Here is a 17,026-nt window from a genome sequence, read left to right as displayed (position 1 = left end):
CCCTCAGGATAAATAACATATATAACCCTGAGCTATAGTCTGTGATGCTCACCAGTACCTGAATGGGATTTCAGATGTTGCTTTTGATCTATAAAATGCTAAACGGTTTGCGACAGCCCCCCTCCCTGCACGGTGCTGCTAGCATGGCAGTACCTGGAGAGGCACCAGGTGGAGCAGCGTGTTTGCATTAGGAAGGATTCATCCGCCTCCTTAGTGGAAATCTCTTGCTTGCAAACTCCTTCCACCTCTGGATCTGTGAGGAGTTAAGAGAAATTGCTGGGTTCGCATTACAGAAGAATTGCCATGAAAAACAGCTGTAGAGGATTCTGAGAGGCAGATATGGGTTTTATTTCGTTGTCATTTGAATTGCAACAATGTAAGAAATACCAGCCACTATAAACTTTCTGAGATACAGCCACCCAACAGCTAACAGTGACCTTGTTGAGCCCAGAGGTACCTGCTACCATTCGCTTTTCCTTTTTATCCTATTAGCAATGTTTCAGCCCACATCACTATTTTCTGAACTGAAGGTTCAATATTTGAAGTAACCTGGAACAAGGCATTTCCTTCCGATAAGTGCATTCAAAAGAATAGTTTCAACATTTACTATTTAATGTACTAGGATTAAAGGTGTAGTAATCCACTCAAGTAAGATTGCCCTACTTTAAGGCAAAGGGTGTTAAACAAACAACCAAGTTTGCACTAATTTGTAGGAAACTACAGAAGGGCTCTGAGGGGGAGAAGATTGCTATCTGATACTGGGTTTTTTTGTTAAAAAACACAGTTCTTTTGTCTAGTGATGAACTGCAGTGAATTCCAGAGGGAGGGATTAATAGATGACATTTACATTCATCCGTGTATTAGAGGCTGATTCGAAAAAAAAAAAAACCAACAAAACAACAAAGGCATGTATACTGGTAAAACTACTGAAGGTTGCTGCTTTTATTTCACAACAGAAGAGGAGTTCATGAATCCAAAGCTCCTCTGTTTTTCCAAATAGGTGTGCCTGTCTACTATAAGATAACACCTTTCTCTAAAAGCTTCATTTTGCTTATTAAAACATGGCATTTTTCCTTCAGGTTTTATTTTCTTTTAGATCTGTAATGGGTGTTGTGGTGGTTTAAGCCCCGCCGGTAACAAAGCACCACGCAGCCGCTCGCTCGCCCCCCCCCCCCCCCCCCCGCCTCCCGCGGTGGGACGAGGAGAAAATATAAAGAAAAGCTCGTGGGTTGAGACAAGGACATGGAGAGATCACTCGCCACTTGCGGTCACGGGCAAAAGACAGGCTCAACTTGGGGAAGAAGCAAAATCAAATTAATTTACTACAAATCAAATCAAAACAAGGATAATGAGAAGTAAACCCAAACCAGAACACTTTCCCCCCAGCCCTCCCTCCTTCCCGCCTCAACTCCACTCCCGAATTCTCTCCCTCCCCCTCTGTGCAGCCGCGCAGGGGGACGGGGAATGGGGGTTGGGGTCGGTTCCTCACACCTTGTCTCTGCCGCTCCGTCCTCCTCAGGGGAGGACTCCTCACTCCTCCCTGCTCCAGCGCGGGGTCCCTCCCACGGGACACAGTCCTCCGTGAACTTCTCCAAGGTGACTCCTTCCCACGGGCTGCAGTTCCTCACAAACTGCTCCAGCGTGGGTCCTTTCCGCGGGCCGACCTTCAGTCACAGACCCCAGCGCGGGCTTCCCCACGGAGCCGCGGCCATCTTGGGGGGCATCCGCCCCCTGCTCCGGCGTGGGCTCCTCTCTCCCCGGGCTGCAGGTGGGCATCTGCTCCCCCGCTCCCCTCCGCGGGCCGGGGGGGACAGCCTGCCGCCTGGTCTCCCCGCGGGCTGCGGGGGCAGCCCCTCCTGCCCGCCTTCCTCCCTGACCTCGGTACCCGCAGAGGGGCTCCTCTCCCATCCCACTCCTCTCTCTGCTTCAGGTTCCCCTTCTTAAATCCGCTCTCCCGGAGGCGATACCGCCGTCGCTGACGGGCTCGGCCTGGGCCAGAGGCGGGTCCCGCTCGGAGCCGGGGAAGCTTCCAGCAGCTTCTCACTGCTGTCCCTGCGGCCCCTTCCCTGCTACCAAAACCCTGCCACACAAACCCAATACAGGTGTAAATCAGGTGATGGAATAACATTGATTTACAGCAGCTGTGATCCAGTACCTCCTTAAAAGTGCAAATAATTCCCCTGGTATTGGTCTCATGAAGAATAACAGCAATAAATACATGGAGCCTTGTAGTAAATACAAAGTCAGCCTTGGCTTAAGCAGAGGCCAGCTCCAGTGTTTTCAATGGCATTAATTCTAATTACTCAGTGGTATACTCTTGTTTGTTTTTTTCACTCTGTGTTGCCATGATGAAACACACAGCAGATGTATTTCTCAGTCTGTTAGCACCCTGTAATGAGCCATTAACATGTTGCTGTTTATCTCCCTTGTGTCTTTCTCATAGGAATTATGTCTGACCACCAGTTTGGAAACCAGTTTATGTGCAGCGTGGTTGCATCACATGTGAGCCATCTCCCAACTACAAACCTCAGTTTTGTTTGGATTGCTCCACCTGCGGGGACAGGCTGTGTCAACTTCATGTACGTATACATGCAATGCCTATGAGAAGATAATCAGTCACTTTGGAGATAATGAAATGATCTAACCTGCTTGCACTAGGACCTTATGGATTAAGGAGTCAGTCCTGCAAAGTGTAGATTTTAATAAGAATACTGAGTTCTTCCTAGCTGAAAAGTTTCTGTGCTCATTAGGACTTTATATTTCAAAGCCTGTTGGAAGGAGATAGTGTTTTGTAATGTAGCATGCCATCAGAGAAATGGTGTACAAGTGCATCAAGCCTAGCTTTTCAATAGAAATTGATTCCTCTTAGTTATTAATCATATCATTGATTTTTTTAAGTATACAGCATGTTTGCATTGACTTAATTTTTTATCTGTTGCATTTAATAAGAGTTAGAACATCACACAGATGTATTACTCAGATTGTAAGCATCAACACAAAATACAAGTATTCAAGAGTAGCCATACTCAAGTATTTACTGTTCCTTATAATAAACGCTTTTATCTTCTACTTAATTCAGCTAGTTTACAACCTGGAAAAGAAACAAGAGGTTATTCTTACAGGGTTTTTTGGTAATTTGTTTTAAAGACCGAAGTCATCATTTGATGATTTAGTACCATATAAAGTGCCAACAAAATACACAGCTTAACGTGAATTATTAGAATATATATTACTATGTTTTACCTTAAAGTAATTTCTAATTATTTGTCCCAAAATTTTGCTAGATCAGATTTGAGAGAGAAAACACACCTAGAATGGAGTTGAAAGTAGAAAATTTTTCAAGTTTCACCCATTCGTAGGAAAAATGTCAGACTGCTCCCTAATTAGATAAGTAAACAGTTGCAACATTTCAGTGTGTGAGATGTTTTCTGTGTTCCTGTGACTGTCCTGTTTGGCAAAACAAATCTTCCTCTGAGTATTATTCCCTTTCTATCTATACTGGGAATTTGCAGGTAAGTGCCCCACAAAATCAGGTTGTTTTAGTGTTTAACACGTTGTAAAAAGTAAAAAGTGACTGGCTTTTTTGAGAACATAAGTTGCTGATGGTGAACACAGTACCTGTTGGTTGATTGATTGATCTGTGTCATGGATATTTTCCTTTTCCTACATAATGCATTTTTTTTTGCCTATGCTATTACAGTACATTATTTATTAGCTGCAATGACAATGTCAAGACATTTTTATTTCTAGCTCTCTTCTTCTTCTAAACGTCTAACAGTAAATTGGGAAAAAAAATTAGTTTTGATGAGTGGTAACTAACTTCTGAGAATGTATTTGTTTCTCATTAACTTCTACAATGTACCAGAGAAGCTGTTTACAATAGTTAAGATTCCCATTCACTGTTTGACAAAAGACAAATTTGATGAAATATTTGAGGAAATATTGTCACTGTTTTACTTAAATTCTGTGTCAGAAAAGTTAGCCTCATAAAATAGTTGTATATAACTCAAGGAAATCTGTCAACTATGTTTTTTCTGTGGAAAATCTGTGAATTCTATCCTTCCTTTAATTCCTCTCTAAAAGTAGTTTCCTTTGTTGATCAAGTTGTAGCAGCTAAATTTTGTTCTTTGAGCTGCCTGAGAAAAATGAGATATGAGATGTGCGTTTTCTCTGCATACTCTTGCTTACTCCCTTTCTTTCTCGGACTTTTGTTTTTCCTGGTATTCAAGAAATAATTGTTGGTCCTAGCTTGCACAGTGACTGTGAATGTATTTATTTATCTGAGATGTGACCCTCCATTGCGAGTTTTGAGGTCAGTTTATAAACAGTTATTAATTTTCCTGTGATTTTTTTTTTTCCCCATGGTTTTGAATTGGTTATTTTTGTTCATGTTTGTCATTGTTGAAGAAGAGCTGACAAATAGCTCTATAGAAATACAAATACTGCTATGACTGCTGATTCCCATTTAAGTGAAATTAAAGCGACATTTTCTAAGGCAATGAGTGCTTGCCTATCTTGAAATCAATGGAAGGTTCGTCATTGGACTTCAGTAGAAACAGAGTTAGGTCGGCACCAAACAATTTTGGAAATCCAACCTGTAATTCCCTGTTTGTATAAGCCATAATGCACCACTTCAGCATTAGCACCTCTTCAAAAATAGTGTTGTTTGCACTATGTTAGTAAAGTCCTTAGCCATGCTGCAGTGTGCAGAACATACATAGCAGAAATCTGAATTTATTCTTGACTATGTAATTTGCAGCATGGATGTACACCTACGTATGTCAGCAGTCCGTGTGTAGAGACACCAAAACTGTCTTTCCTTGATGTCCATGAAACTGGCAGGGCTGAGAGGTCTGATTCTGCACTGACGAGTCCAGCAGTGCAGCTTGTCCCAGGGTCCCTGGCCCGGGTGTCCATCAGTCTCAGTGGCTTTACTGACTGCCTCACCCCATGGTATAAGGACACTCCATGGGTGGTACTCGTTTGTCTTTGAGGATGAGCAAAACGATGCATTTTTATCAGTTTGGTGTCCTGTAGGACAAATTCAGACAAGAGTGGAAAGGCTCAGCTTCTCTGAAGTCAGTGTTTACTCCAGGATCCCACTTGGCTGCAGGACTTCTGGGTAAATGTGATCATCCCTTGAAGGAAATGAAGGGAGGAGGAGTATGTTTTACCTCTAATCCTCCTCCTCATTTTTATTTCAGCTGCCCATGCTTTCTTGCTTCAGCTGTGTTTCCCCTGCATGCTAAATCACAGGTTGGAGTAAACAAAGCTATTTTTTTGGTGTGGTGTTAGTCTGCCTGCCTTACCCAGTTCTCTGACTTCAGGATTTCCAGAGTTGGCTCTACCTTCTTCGTCTTCATTTGCTCCTCTATAGCAAATAATTAACTTAAGATTTTTTAACACTTGAGACTAACTACCAGTCTAGTTTAAATTTAAAATAAATTAATTTTAATTAAAGTTTAATTTAATATAAATTAAAAATATTTACAAAAGGTACCTGAATTTATAGACTCTGACAACGCTGCAATATAGGGAAGAGCTTCCTACGCTGTTTGTTGCCAATACGTTTGTGATTCAGATCAGCTCATTAGTCTTTGAACTCTGTGGAGATGGATAATGAAGTTATTAATTAGCACTAGCTTTGGTGTGTGATTTTTGCAGTGTTGATACATCTCCCTGGACAATTCTTGGAAGGAACTGAACAAAGTCCACTAGGCAAATCTCCCACAGGCCAGTGCACGGCTAGCATTTATTAACTGCACATAATATTGACCTGATCTGGCTTCCACTGGGAGCATGGACATGACACAGGGAAGTCATGACCCTATAGACATAAGGGGCAAAATTCCCTTTCACTTCATCCATGCTTTTTGGTGTGCTCTTTTAGAGCTCAGTCCTGGAGGAGACTGAACCCCTAAGAAACAAGGTTTGTGTGGTGATGCTGTCAGTCTGTCCTCCTCTGTAGCTCTTGTACCCATTAGAAATGAAATGTGACAAAGGGGTTGAGATATCAAGATACTTAGTTTCATAAAAATCAGCAGCCAGGTAGAGCATTTATACCAGTAAATTCGGACATTCCCAGCAACAGTCCTGCCTGCTAAAACATGCTTGTCTATAAACTGCCAGAAATTTTCCTGGCATAAATTTGGCAGTTTCCAGCTACCAGCCCACCATGCATTTCCCAGGTGTGGCTAAGGAGGATGGCTCCTGGCCACGTTTGGTATACTAAAACAGCCAGTGATGGACACCCAAAGTACTGCTGCTGTTGCAGGAAAGGAGAGCTAGCAAAGCTTTCATCCTCTGGGATGAGGGGAACTGGGAATGCTGTGGGGAGTGATGTGGGGTTCAGTTCCAGAGGGGACTCCTGCAAGGAAGATGGGCTTATTCCTGGGGATGGGAGATGCAGGGATGCAGCAAACTGGGATTCACACCTTGTACAGCAGCTTGCTAGCACAGCACTCAGTTTCTTTCCTTCCCCGCTGGAAGATTCCTCATCTTTACAATTTGATGTAGTCCAGTTATTTCCATTGCACGCAGCGCTGTGTCACTGCCAGGTCTGAGTATAATGTTGCCTGATGGAGATACAAATGTTTTCTTGGCTCAGCATTTCACACAGCAAGCCTCCTCCCCTATTTCACTGGGGCAAGGGGTGGTGCAGAACCCTGTGCTCCATGGGGGAAGGTGGCTGGAGCCAACCTGCTTCTATGCAATATCAAGCAATAGCCATTTTTTTTACACCAATCATGTGCAAACTGTTGCTTATTCTTCTTTTTTTCTTTTTTTTTTTTTTTTGGTCAAAGTACTTTATTATGGCTAATAAATAAATATTTAGAAGTACCCTTTTATAAAATATACTTGTAAGAGAAACACAGAAAGCTGCTGGTGTCCCTGTAGTACATCTCTGTGTAATCCTTTAGTGTTTTTTCACCGTAGGTACCTCCAGATGAGTTGAGGAAATAAAAGCTAAAATGCATCATTTATTGCAGAATAGCTTGCTTAGCAGTAACTTAGGACTATTTTAAACAGGTGTGGAGCACCAGAGGCTCCTAAGCAAATTGCCAGGATCTGTAAATGCTCTTTACCACCAAAAAATAGAAGGTCTTCCTTTACACTAACAAGTGATTTCTCTGATTGTGTGCAAATTTGTAAAACATTGTCTTCATAATCCTTCAGCTAGGTTTCACTGTCTGTAATTTCTGCTTTAAGCTCATGCTAACCTAGTTAAAGCTCAGCCTGTCGGGCAGATAATAATGGCTGTTAAGCAGGGTGGCATGCTGGGTTACATCTTAGGTTGTTAAGCCTGTTGTTTTATAGATGGCTTAACTTACTAGTTTGTAAAAGTGATAAAGCTGACCTAAATTGCAAAAGCATATTGTGTCTTGACCATCAGCATCATTTATTGCAGAAGTTTGAGTTACTGTATTAGATAGAATAGGTTGCTATAGAAATTACTTTGGAAAATAAATATTTTTCTTATATAGCCATTTTTGCTAGTCATTGAACAGGTGTCTTGTAATAATGATTGTGTCTATACATATATTCACTCTAATGTCTATTAATAGTGGACTGGACTTCTGTAATGCTGTCTCCCTGAGTCTGTAAGCAGTGTCTAATAACCCGTGTAGGAGATGTGACCCATCACAACTGATCTTAAAATTCTGTACTTTGAGAAGTCTTTGAAAGTACTAAAAGGCCCAATCATATATTATTCGACACCTAATTAGCACAGCTTATAGTGCAAATGGCTAAAAGGGAACAGGAGTAGCTGTGGTGGTGTCCCCCTATGAAGAGGTAAGAGAGCAGTGGTTGCTGAGGCAGGGCACTGCCACATCACTTCTGAAGCCGGAGCAACTGGTTCTCAGCACAGCCCCTGGAAAAAGTTTGGGACTGAATGCTGAGGCAGACAGCTGAACTACTGAAAAACTTTCAAGAAAGGAGATGTGTTTTTCACTGAGAGTATGCCTTTTCCCATAATCACCTAATGATACAACTCCTTTCTGGGAAATTTAAAGTACCCTGTTCCAGAACTGGTCTCTTCATGCCCATGTGTTTAAGCCTGTTTCTAGGAACTGGCAACTGTGTTAATATATGAACTTGAAATATCATGCTGTGCAAACACTGCAGAACATAAAGACTGTGATTTAGAGGCTTGGTTACCCATTTAAAGCATTTATAGAAAACCTATGATAATAATTATGGAAATATTGAATAAACATCCAACAAGATTACATGGTTTGCTATATTAGTCCTCTAGCCAGGGTGGGAAAGGGCTATATTGTCTGAAGGAACCACATTCCCCTGGTAAACCACTTAGCTAAACCATCATTTAAGACACTGTTTACTGGTTTTTTTCCTTTGCTTGAAAGAAATGCAGAGGATTATCTTCAAGATCAAGTACACAATTATGTTTCCTTTATACATGATTATAATACATACAAATATTAAAACTGGAAAGTAAACAGAAAATAGCAAATATCAGAACTGAGGTCCCTTAGGTCCCTTGTATTTATATATAATCGCTCAACTCGTATTTATATGGTCATGTAAGTTTTTATCCCTCATGTTCTTATGGTGAAACAGAATTGTACAATGAAATACATTGTTGTTCGTAGCATCCTAGATGTTGCTATGATTTGCAATCTTTGCAGTCAGTTGGAGACTGTGTCATAACGCACATGTATAGACAGCCTTGGCTTTGGGGTTCTGTGAGGCACCAGCTCCCTGTTAAGTGCTGCCCTTCTCTTCCTACTCTTTATTGCAAGGTCAGGGTGAAACAGGATATTTCTTACCACTCTTTTTGGTATTGGTGTGGACCCTGTTTGAGACAAGGGTTGTACAGGCACCAAATAAGATACAGTCCTTGTTTACAGTTAGGGTAGTTCCGACATTAGCCCAGTGTTGCAGTCATTTTATTTTTCCATATTGCTTATAAATTATGCCTTGTGGAAAAAAAAAATCATCAGTAATTGTTCCTTGTTGGTGTGCCAGTTCAGTGGAACTATGAAGAAAAATTACTCTTTTGCTTGGTTTTCCACTTCCCTGGGTAGAGGCATTGTTGTACTGTCAATCAGCATTATGTGTAACATTCTGAAAATCACGAGCCAATATTTATTAAGATCTTGGCTCTGCTCTCATGTCCCATTTTGATGTGGTGCCCAGATTACCTCCTTCATCTTCTGTGTTTGTTAATTTTCCAGTGAAATGCAAACACTGTGCATGGAATCATTGTGGCTTCTCTAAGTAGGACCCCAAGCAGCATAGACTCAACGGACTGTGCAGAATTAGATTTAGCTTGTCTATTAGTTTTGTCTGAGTTTCCTCTATTTTGTGTGGTGATAAAGCAAACAGAGATGACCAATGAGGAATTCTGGGTGTTTTCAGAAAGTTTGCTAGCAGAAGATGGTAGCACAAAGTGTACTGTGATGGTGAGTATTCAAAAAAGTTCAGAGCAAAGGAAGAAAACTGTGAGGGAGGATGGAAACTGGTTGCACCTGATTTTCCACTCCTCAAAAGGATTTTCAGTTGTTTTCAACTGAGAAAGGATATGTAGATATCTCCAGGTAGGTATTTATGTATGAGCTGTGTGTCTGTAACTCCCTTGAGAGTTAATGGGGGTGCAGTCTGGTTCCATAGACATCTAGGGCCTGACATTCAGCTCTACATCTAGAAAGAGGTACCTGCAGGTCTAGAAGGTCTCTGTAGCTCTACTAGTTTCCTTAGGACCTTCCAAATTATTTTAGATATATTTAGACAGCTGAATCAAGCCCTAGGTCTCCACTGACCAAAATGGATCACGAGCTTCCTAGCTCCCATGTAGACCTTTATACAGGCACCTATTTTAAACTTTTTAAAATCTGGATCTGAATCCCACCCAGACTCAGCTGCCTAAACATAAGCACCTTGTGCCAAATTATGAAAACAAATTTTTCATGCCCACCACCCTTAACCGTCAGTAGCTTTGTCTGCATCAAGAATTTCCAATGAGCAGGCTGCTCAACAGTTGAAATCTGCTGAAGGCTATGAATAAAAGAGGCAGCTTTGTAAAGTTCATAAAATCTTGTAATTTTTTTTCCTTTTTTCCTTGGAGGTAAAACCTGTTGTTTAATATTCTCTCAGATGTCTGATACTCCTACTAAAAGCCCAGTTTAATGAGAGGAATATTCAGTTTTTCACATTTTCTCCAAGTTTGCAGACAACAGGCCATTTGCTATTTTAGGCTTCTCATACTGTGTAGGTACAAGAAAAGCAGAACCAACAAAGCTAGGAAGAATGGGTACATGAACATTTACTAAAAATAAAAGCACATGGAAACTCTATTGATAAGTTAGTTGGACTTAATTCAAAAGATGAGCAAAACCCACAAAATGCTATTTTCATCAACATTGTGTAATGCCAGAATAGAAACTGCAAGATGGTACAATATTAGGATGGTTTATTTTCTTTGTATGATACAAATTTAATGTATCACATACTGGTAATGTATGATAGCAGAAGGCAGCTCAATATAGCCTTTGGCTACTCTGTTAAGATTTTGGCGTAGTTCCATGTAGGACTCTGGCTCCTCCTGCATGAAATAAAATGAAATTCAGTCATTTTCTACTGGTATTATCTAAATAATAAAACAATCATGGTGAGAATTACTTCCCTTCTTACAAATGTTCATTTGGCAATTCTAGAAGCAGAGATTAGATTTTACTTTCTTCCCTTTCGAAGCAATGTACCCATTATTTTGTGCATGAGGCCATCAATTCACAATCCACAGTACAGTTATCAGGAGTTGTGTTTAAAATTCACTCTTGAACTTTGTTTTTCTCTCTCTGAAATTTAACCTCAGGGTTATTTTTGAGAGCATGTTTTAGTTCATCAACAACATAAATCTTTGTTTCATTCAAAGACATGCTTTGTCGTTCCCTTTTCTCAAGATGGCTTAATTTTGAAAACATGACTAGACTATAAAATGTATTACACACACTCCCATCAGTTTGCTTCCACTAGAAGTCTTTCCTGTGTAACAGAGGAATTGAATAAAATATCTTCTGGCTGCTAATAATTGATCAATAATAAACCCATCAAAATGACAGCCTAGAAGTATGCTTAATGAAATAGGCACAAAATGGTTTTTGTGAATTCTTTTGGAAATGTTGGTTATATGAAAAGTGAGCAATAAACATACATGGAACCATTCTATAGGGGTGAACATATAGTGCATAAAAACACGAGTACAGGCAAAGGCAGAGGACAATTGTAAGAGATGTTTTAGGAAGCTGAATTTCAGTACTGCAGACAAGCCCATACAACTGGACACTGTGTCTGCATTGAAGCCCTTTGTAGCTGTGGAATGTCCCCCGGGTTGACTGAGAGAGTCTGATCATTTCAATGCCACCTCTCAAGTAGATAATACAAGAAGTGTCCAGTGCATGAATGAGTTTGAGATAAGTGTATTGTCTTTATACTTCTTTGGGAAGCACTTCTTGCAAGGGACTATTACTAAGTAACTTTGTGAAGAGCTCAATACTGCAGGATGCTGAGCACTGGCCTTGATCCAGCAGAGCAATCATGCGTGTCCATGCTGTCATCAGGGCACAGACAACACTTTTTGTATTTTTTAAAATTCATGCCTTCAGATTACTTGTTTGAAATTTTGCTTTGTTTGTGTACACAGCTGAGGACATATAAGGATGCTCTGTCTGTATTCTCAGTTCAAACAAATTAACTTTCCTCACCTTGTTTGTTTGGATGAACTATAATAGTGATCTACAAAGTATTATGTAGACATGCAGTAATTTTCAGCAAGTCTTCATGTATGTGTATAAAATGTGAAAACTTGGATATGATGAATGTGAAAATCCAATAAGACAAAAAAATTTCTCCCTTTTTCTATACTATGATAGTCTCCTCACATCTAGTTCTAGCAAAAGTTTAAAAACAAAAATGAAAGAAACCCTATACTTGAAGATATAAAAAATGTTAGATCAGCTTTTGCTGCCCACATGCTGGGAAAATTTGGATTTGAGTATTCAGAATGACCATGATCTCAAGCTAGCTGACAGAGTGAACTCTGAAACATGTCTCAATTATTGTTTAAACTGTACTTAACAATAGGGTGTATCCCTCCCTTCTCAGTTTGAGAAACTCAAATCTATTATTAATATTTAGATAATTCTTATCTGTGGATATAGAATGAAATATAATTCAATCTATTTATAATTATAAATTATAAAATATTATAATAGTATTATATATAAAAATTACAGAATAAATAATAAAATATAATAATCCTTCTATAACCTCAGTATATACGTTATACAAATGTCATCAGAATGGAATTACACTAAGAAAATATTTGATAGTATCTGTCTTTATCTGATTTTTTTACAGTAGTCACACATGACAGTTAATTCTTTTGATGTCATTCAGAATACAAACATTGCTTATATGCAGTGGTCTGGACATGATCATATTGTGGTATATATATGTTCATGAACTCTGTCCTCCAGAGCCAAAGACCCCTAAGGTCAAGAGAGCTCCAAAACTTGCAGAGGTTTCTGCAAGGGGTCAGAACTACACACCACCGCGGACACAGGCTGGAACTGCCCTGCGCGGCACACGCAGGTCTCGTGCTGAAAAGCCACCCGCTGCCTTCGCCTGCGCAAAGGGGACTGCTTTGGGACAGCCCTCTCTCCTGCACTAACTTTAAAACCCCTTCCTGCAATTCCCAGCTTCGTGCCTTCCTCCCAGCCTCTCCCCAGCCCTGGTCCCTCAACTTAGCTTTCAGAGGGCCGAGGGTCTGAATCCATTATCCAGAAAAACCACACGGGCTAACTGGGATATTCCTGCAGTCGCTAGGCTCCTCTTCGTCATCTGCAGGTAAAAAAAAAAAAAAAGAAAAAAACCCCCACAAACCAAACCCAAACCAAACCTGAAAAGGGAGTAAGCATCCCGTCGGCCAACACAATCATCATTTGGCAGGTAAAAGAGAAAATATAGAGAGGTAAATGAAATAGTTAATAATAATTCCTTTGCTTTGTTTTTCTTCCATTCTTGACATTAGAGAGGTTGAAACCAGAATCTTTTTATAGCGCTCTCCCTTTTTCTTCTCTGTCTTGCGCTGTTTGTCCTCTGGAAAAATGGAAGTAATTCCTGAATGACTCCTGAATGGGAAACTCCTTCCTGAATCCAGTGTGACACATCTGTCTTGTCTCCTTTTCTCTTATGGCCTGGAATACACCCTTTTTGAAAATCGCTTGATAAATGGCACCGTGATCAGCATGATCAGATGCACACAGCCACCCCTAGGTGAGCGCCCTCCCTCCTCTACCATGGCAACGTGGTCCTTTTGGGCAGTAGCCCACATGGGGTCTATCTGTGTGATGAGAGAGCCATCAGATTTTAGCAGGTGTCTATTGCTAGCCTGTACAACAATGCATTGGAAACTTCTGTCTAGCGTGGAAGTAAAAAACGTAATCTGAGAGAGAGATGTGCAGCGTTAACTTCCAGAATTAATAAATGGTGCATCCATTTCCGAAGTCATCGTATCTACCTTAATAGCCCTGTTAAAAGGCCAGGATGGCTGTATTAAAGTGTTCCATTACTTGCGTCTTACTAGGTGTGATTAGTTGGACTGTGGCTGTGACATATCAGTGGGCCTGTGAGGTGTTCGGGGCAGAGACAGCACCACAGCAGGAGACCTTGGTCCAGCCAACTTTCCATGTCGGCTGCTCAGCAGTTCCTGGTGGGCAGCAGCTCAGTCATGGGAACAGAAGTCTCAGACAGGTATTGGGGTGGCACCTGATCTGATAATGATGATATAGTGATGTTGTAATGGTGGATGCCATAATAACATCATAATGACAGGGTCATCATCACAGCAGCTCTCAGTGAGAGTTCTTTTCCATTCTGGTTGTGATACAGAAGAGTTATCACCTAGGAGAAGGCTTGGCGATCCTACGCTAATTCAAATAATAATAAAATTTATTTTAAGAGCAAATTATTGAAGTATTTCACATGCCATTTTCTGGCTCTTGTTGCCAATTAATGGCTGTTCTCATAACATGTATTTTACAGATAAAATACCACCATAACATTATGAAATAGGGTTTTCCTAATGTGGCATTGTTTTCCTTATCGCTCTCAAGTGGCTTGGATCTTTTAGTTCTTACTAGAAATGTAACAAATAGAACATTTTCTCTTACAGCCTTCTAAATATCCCTCTTGGCTCATCATAAGCTGTTTAGCCCAAGTAGTAATGTACATTCACTTGAGACATTTTCTGTGAAAAATGTATTTTTGAAGTCTTAAACAGTAAGCAGCTCTCCAGCAATCTCTCTGATATCCCACCCAAGTAGGGAAGAGTTTAAAATAGCAAGTTTGAAGAAACGAATAATGGAGGAAAGTCAATCTCTTTGTCTTTTTTCCCAGTATTTCACTAGTTTTGAGGTCAAATTTTGCCCACATACAACATATCGGTTGTAGTCAGGAAGCAAAAACATGCTCCATAAACTCACCCAGCTCCTATCAGCATTAGTGTTTATGCAAAGGATTATAACTGATATGAACAAATTACTTTGCAGAACCTACTTACACATTCAAAGAGCAATGTCCTAAAATACAAAAGATAAACAGTAGAAACGCCTCCAATCAATATCACAGACTGTTTTGCAAAGCACTGAAGATGTTAGGGCCGTAATTTGAATGATGGTTTTAACAAGCAAATAGAGAGAGAATATGTATGGTGAGTTAAGCTGCATAAAGCCTTTCTTCTAAATCCAGATGTAGGCATTAACTTGCATATTTGAGATGGCATGCTTATTTGCTAAGTGCAAAGATGGTTAGAAAAAGGCTTTCCTGACTGAGGATAAAAGCTGGAGTACTCTTTAATTTTGGTTACTGCCAAGCTTATTTCAACAACCACAATAGTTATTTGGCTCTATACCAAAAAGTGGCAATACAGTACTTACATGTCTATGGATCAAAATTAGATGAAAAATTGCTGTTTCTCATCTCCAAAGCCATTTGCTGCACATTTTATAGGCCTCAAGATGCCTTTTGTAATATATGATAACAGAGCCAACTGAAGCATCTGCCTGAGAAGAGATTACTTTAATTATGGACTCAATGTCCTATTTTCTGCAAGTGTTCCCCAGAGAATTTCTTACTGCAGGATGAGAGGTGTTATGATGCACATTAAAACCTACAAGTCAAACAAAAGAGGTTGTAAAAGTGAGACAAGGACACCCATAAAGTCTCCAGTCTTGTATTCAGTGGCTAAAAAAATAACTCTGAATGCTGTGATGATAACTTTTTAATTGATCTAACACCTGTTAAAATAAATTTCCAATAATGTAGAGAAAAAATTAATGTTAAAAGAACTTACCCTTTTTTCCTAATCCTATTATGTTTTGTAAAATTGATTGATCTATAAAAGACTTTAAAATACTCATGTTTTCTTTTTAGTTTTTTTCAACATAGTAGTAGTTACTAATGAAGTAATGAGAAAAATGCAGCAAAGAGGTTTCTTGTTAGCTTCTATTTTTGTAACACGCTAAGTTTCTTGTCATTAAGAATTCATTTGCCTTCCGCTGTAGTATCATTGATCACAATTAACTCACTTGATATTAAAGTGGATGTGCTGTATGCTCCTATAGAAATTCTGTGTAAATCACCATTGATTTAGCACAGTTTAATGGCTACTTAAAATATTTGTCATTCTCTCTTTATCAATTAGAAGAAAGCCTAGAGATCTTCATTAGCAGCTGTTGCAATGATGAGCTAAAAGTTTTTTACACAAAATGTGATGGAAGAGCTGTAAAGATGGCTTGAAGATGCTGTGACAGCATGTGAGGTACTGGGAAACTTCCCTAGAATTTGTAAGATTGCCAAAATTAAAAGGGAAAATGACATGTTCAGAAGATACTGAAGTTTAAAAAAAAAAAAACCCAAACTATTTGAAGTGCATATAAATCAGAGGGCCATATCAGATAGCATTTGGAAGAACTGCTTCTGTTCCTGTACAATTATGAGAAAGGTTTATTCTCTTCAAACAGTAGAGTGAAAGCAATGCTCATCCTCTATAAATAACATCAACTAACATTAGGGATTTTTTCAGTTTGCTAATTATATAGTAACTGTCTTTATGGAAGCAAAACCGAGTCTGAAAAGGATGTTACATAGTCAGTAATTCCCTGTCTGAATGAAGGTAGTATGGAGATTTCATAGCTTAGCAAATGGAAGAATTTAGCTAGCCATGCAGCTTCCAGCCCCAGGAGGACATCCTCTCCTGTGAACTGAATATGTCAGGTAAGGGTCACATGTGTCTCTTCATGGTTTCCGACACCATTTCAGGTGCCTGGGGAATACCTGCCCCAAGCTTGGTCTGTGCTGTCACGTAGCCTAAGCCTGTAAACCCAGTCACAGCAAGACGTGCTAGTGACTGTGGCTCAGAGATACCTGATCTGCATCTGCAGGACTGAATTTGGGTTTGGAGGTGGTAGCACCTGTTCTGTCTGGGCTGTGGGTATGCTCATTAACTCACATGATGTAAGCTTTAGGTAGTGGATGGAGAAAGCTGAAATACTGAAGGTGGCTTTTTGTGGAGCCATCCTGGACTAGGAGAAGCTGGAGCTCAGCTCTCTGCTGCGTACGACATGGCATGACGTCCTGAAGTCTGTGGGCTGGAACAGGTAACTGCAGAAACACACGGACTCCATCCCCATGGAAGAATTAAGGATTAAAACTCAGATCTCTTGTCTATCTGCTGGGCTTTTCCTTGTTGTTTTTTTCCTGACTCCTTCCTCTGGCCGTAAGAAGCTGTGCAGTGCCAGGGTTTAATGGAAGGTTTTGACTTATAAGTGAGCGGGAAAAGCCCTGCTCTGTGAAGAGAGCCTTGGATCAAGGTGGGAATTGAGTCTATATCGACTGTTTCCAGGCTTGCTGCTTTGCCTTTTGGTTTGTTACTGAAAAGGTGGAGGAAGGGGTCACTGATATCCATGGTTTACTGAAGTGACTGAGGCCACTCTGCTTGGAG

General features: G+C 40.2%; 1 protein-coding gene across 2 annotated transcripts in view; it reads left to right on the top strand.

Moving 5' to 3' along the window:
* The window catches only part of RELN (reelin), a 305,081-nt gene that overhangs the window by 84,459 nt on the left and 203,596 nt on the right, over window positions 1–17,026 (top strand). For both annotated transcript variants that reach the window (XM_030014298.1, XM_030014297.2), the window contains exon 3: window positions 2,444–2,579. In XM_030014298.1, the coding sequence (XP_029870158.1) occupies window positions 2,444–2,579 (136 nt within the window). The remainder of the gene's footprint in view (window positions 1–2,443; window positions 2,580–17,026) is intronic.

This window comes from Aquila chrysaetos, chromosome 5, assembly GCF_900496995.4.
Source record: "Aquila chrysaetos chrysaetos chromosome 5, bAquChr1.4, whole genome shotgun sequence".
NCBI classification, from domain to species: domain Eukaryota; kingdom Metazoa; phylum Chordata; class Aves; order Accipitriformes; family Accipitridae; genus Aquila; species Aquila chrysaetos.
Note: the sequence above shows the minus strand (reverse complement) of the source record. Positions and strands in the feature narration are given on the sequence as shown.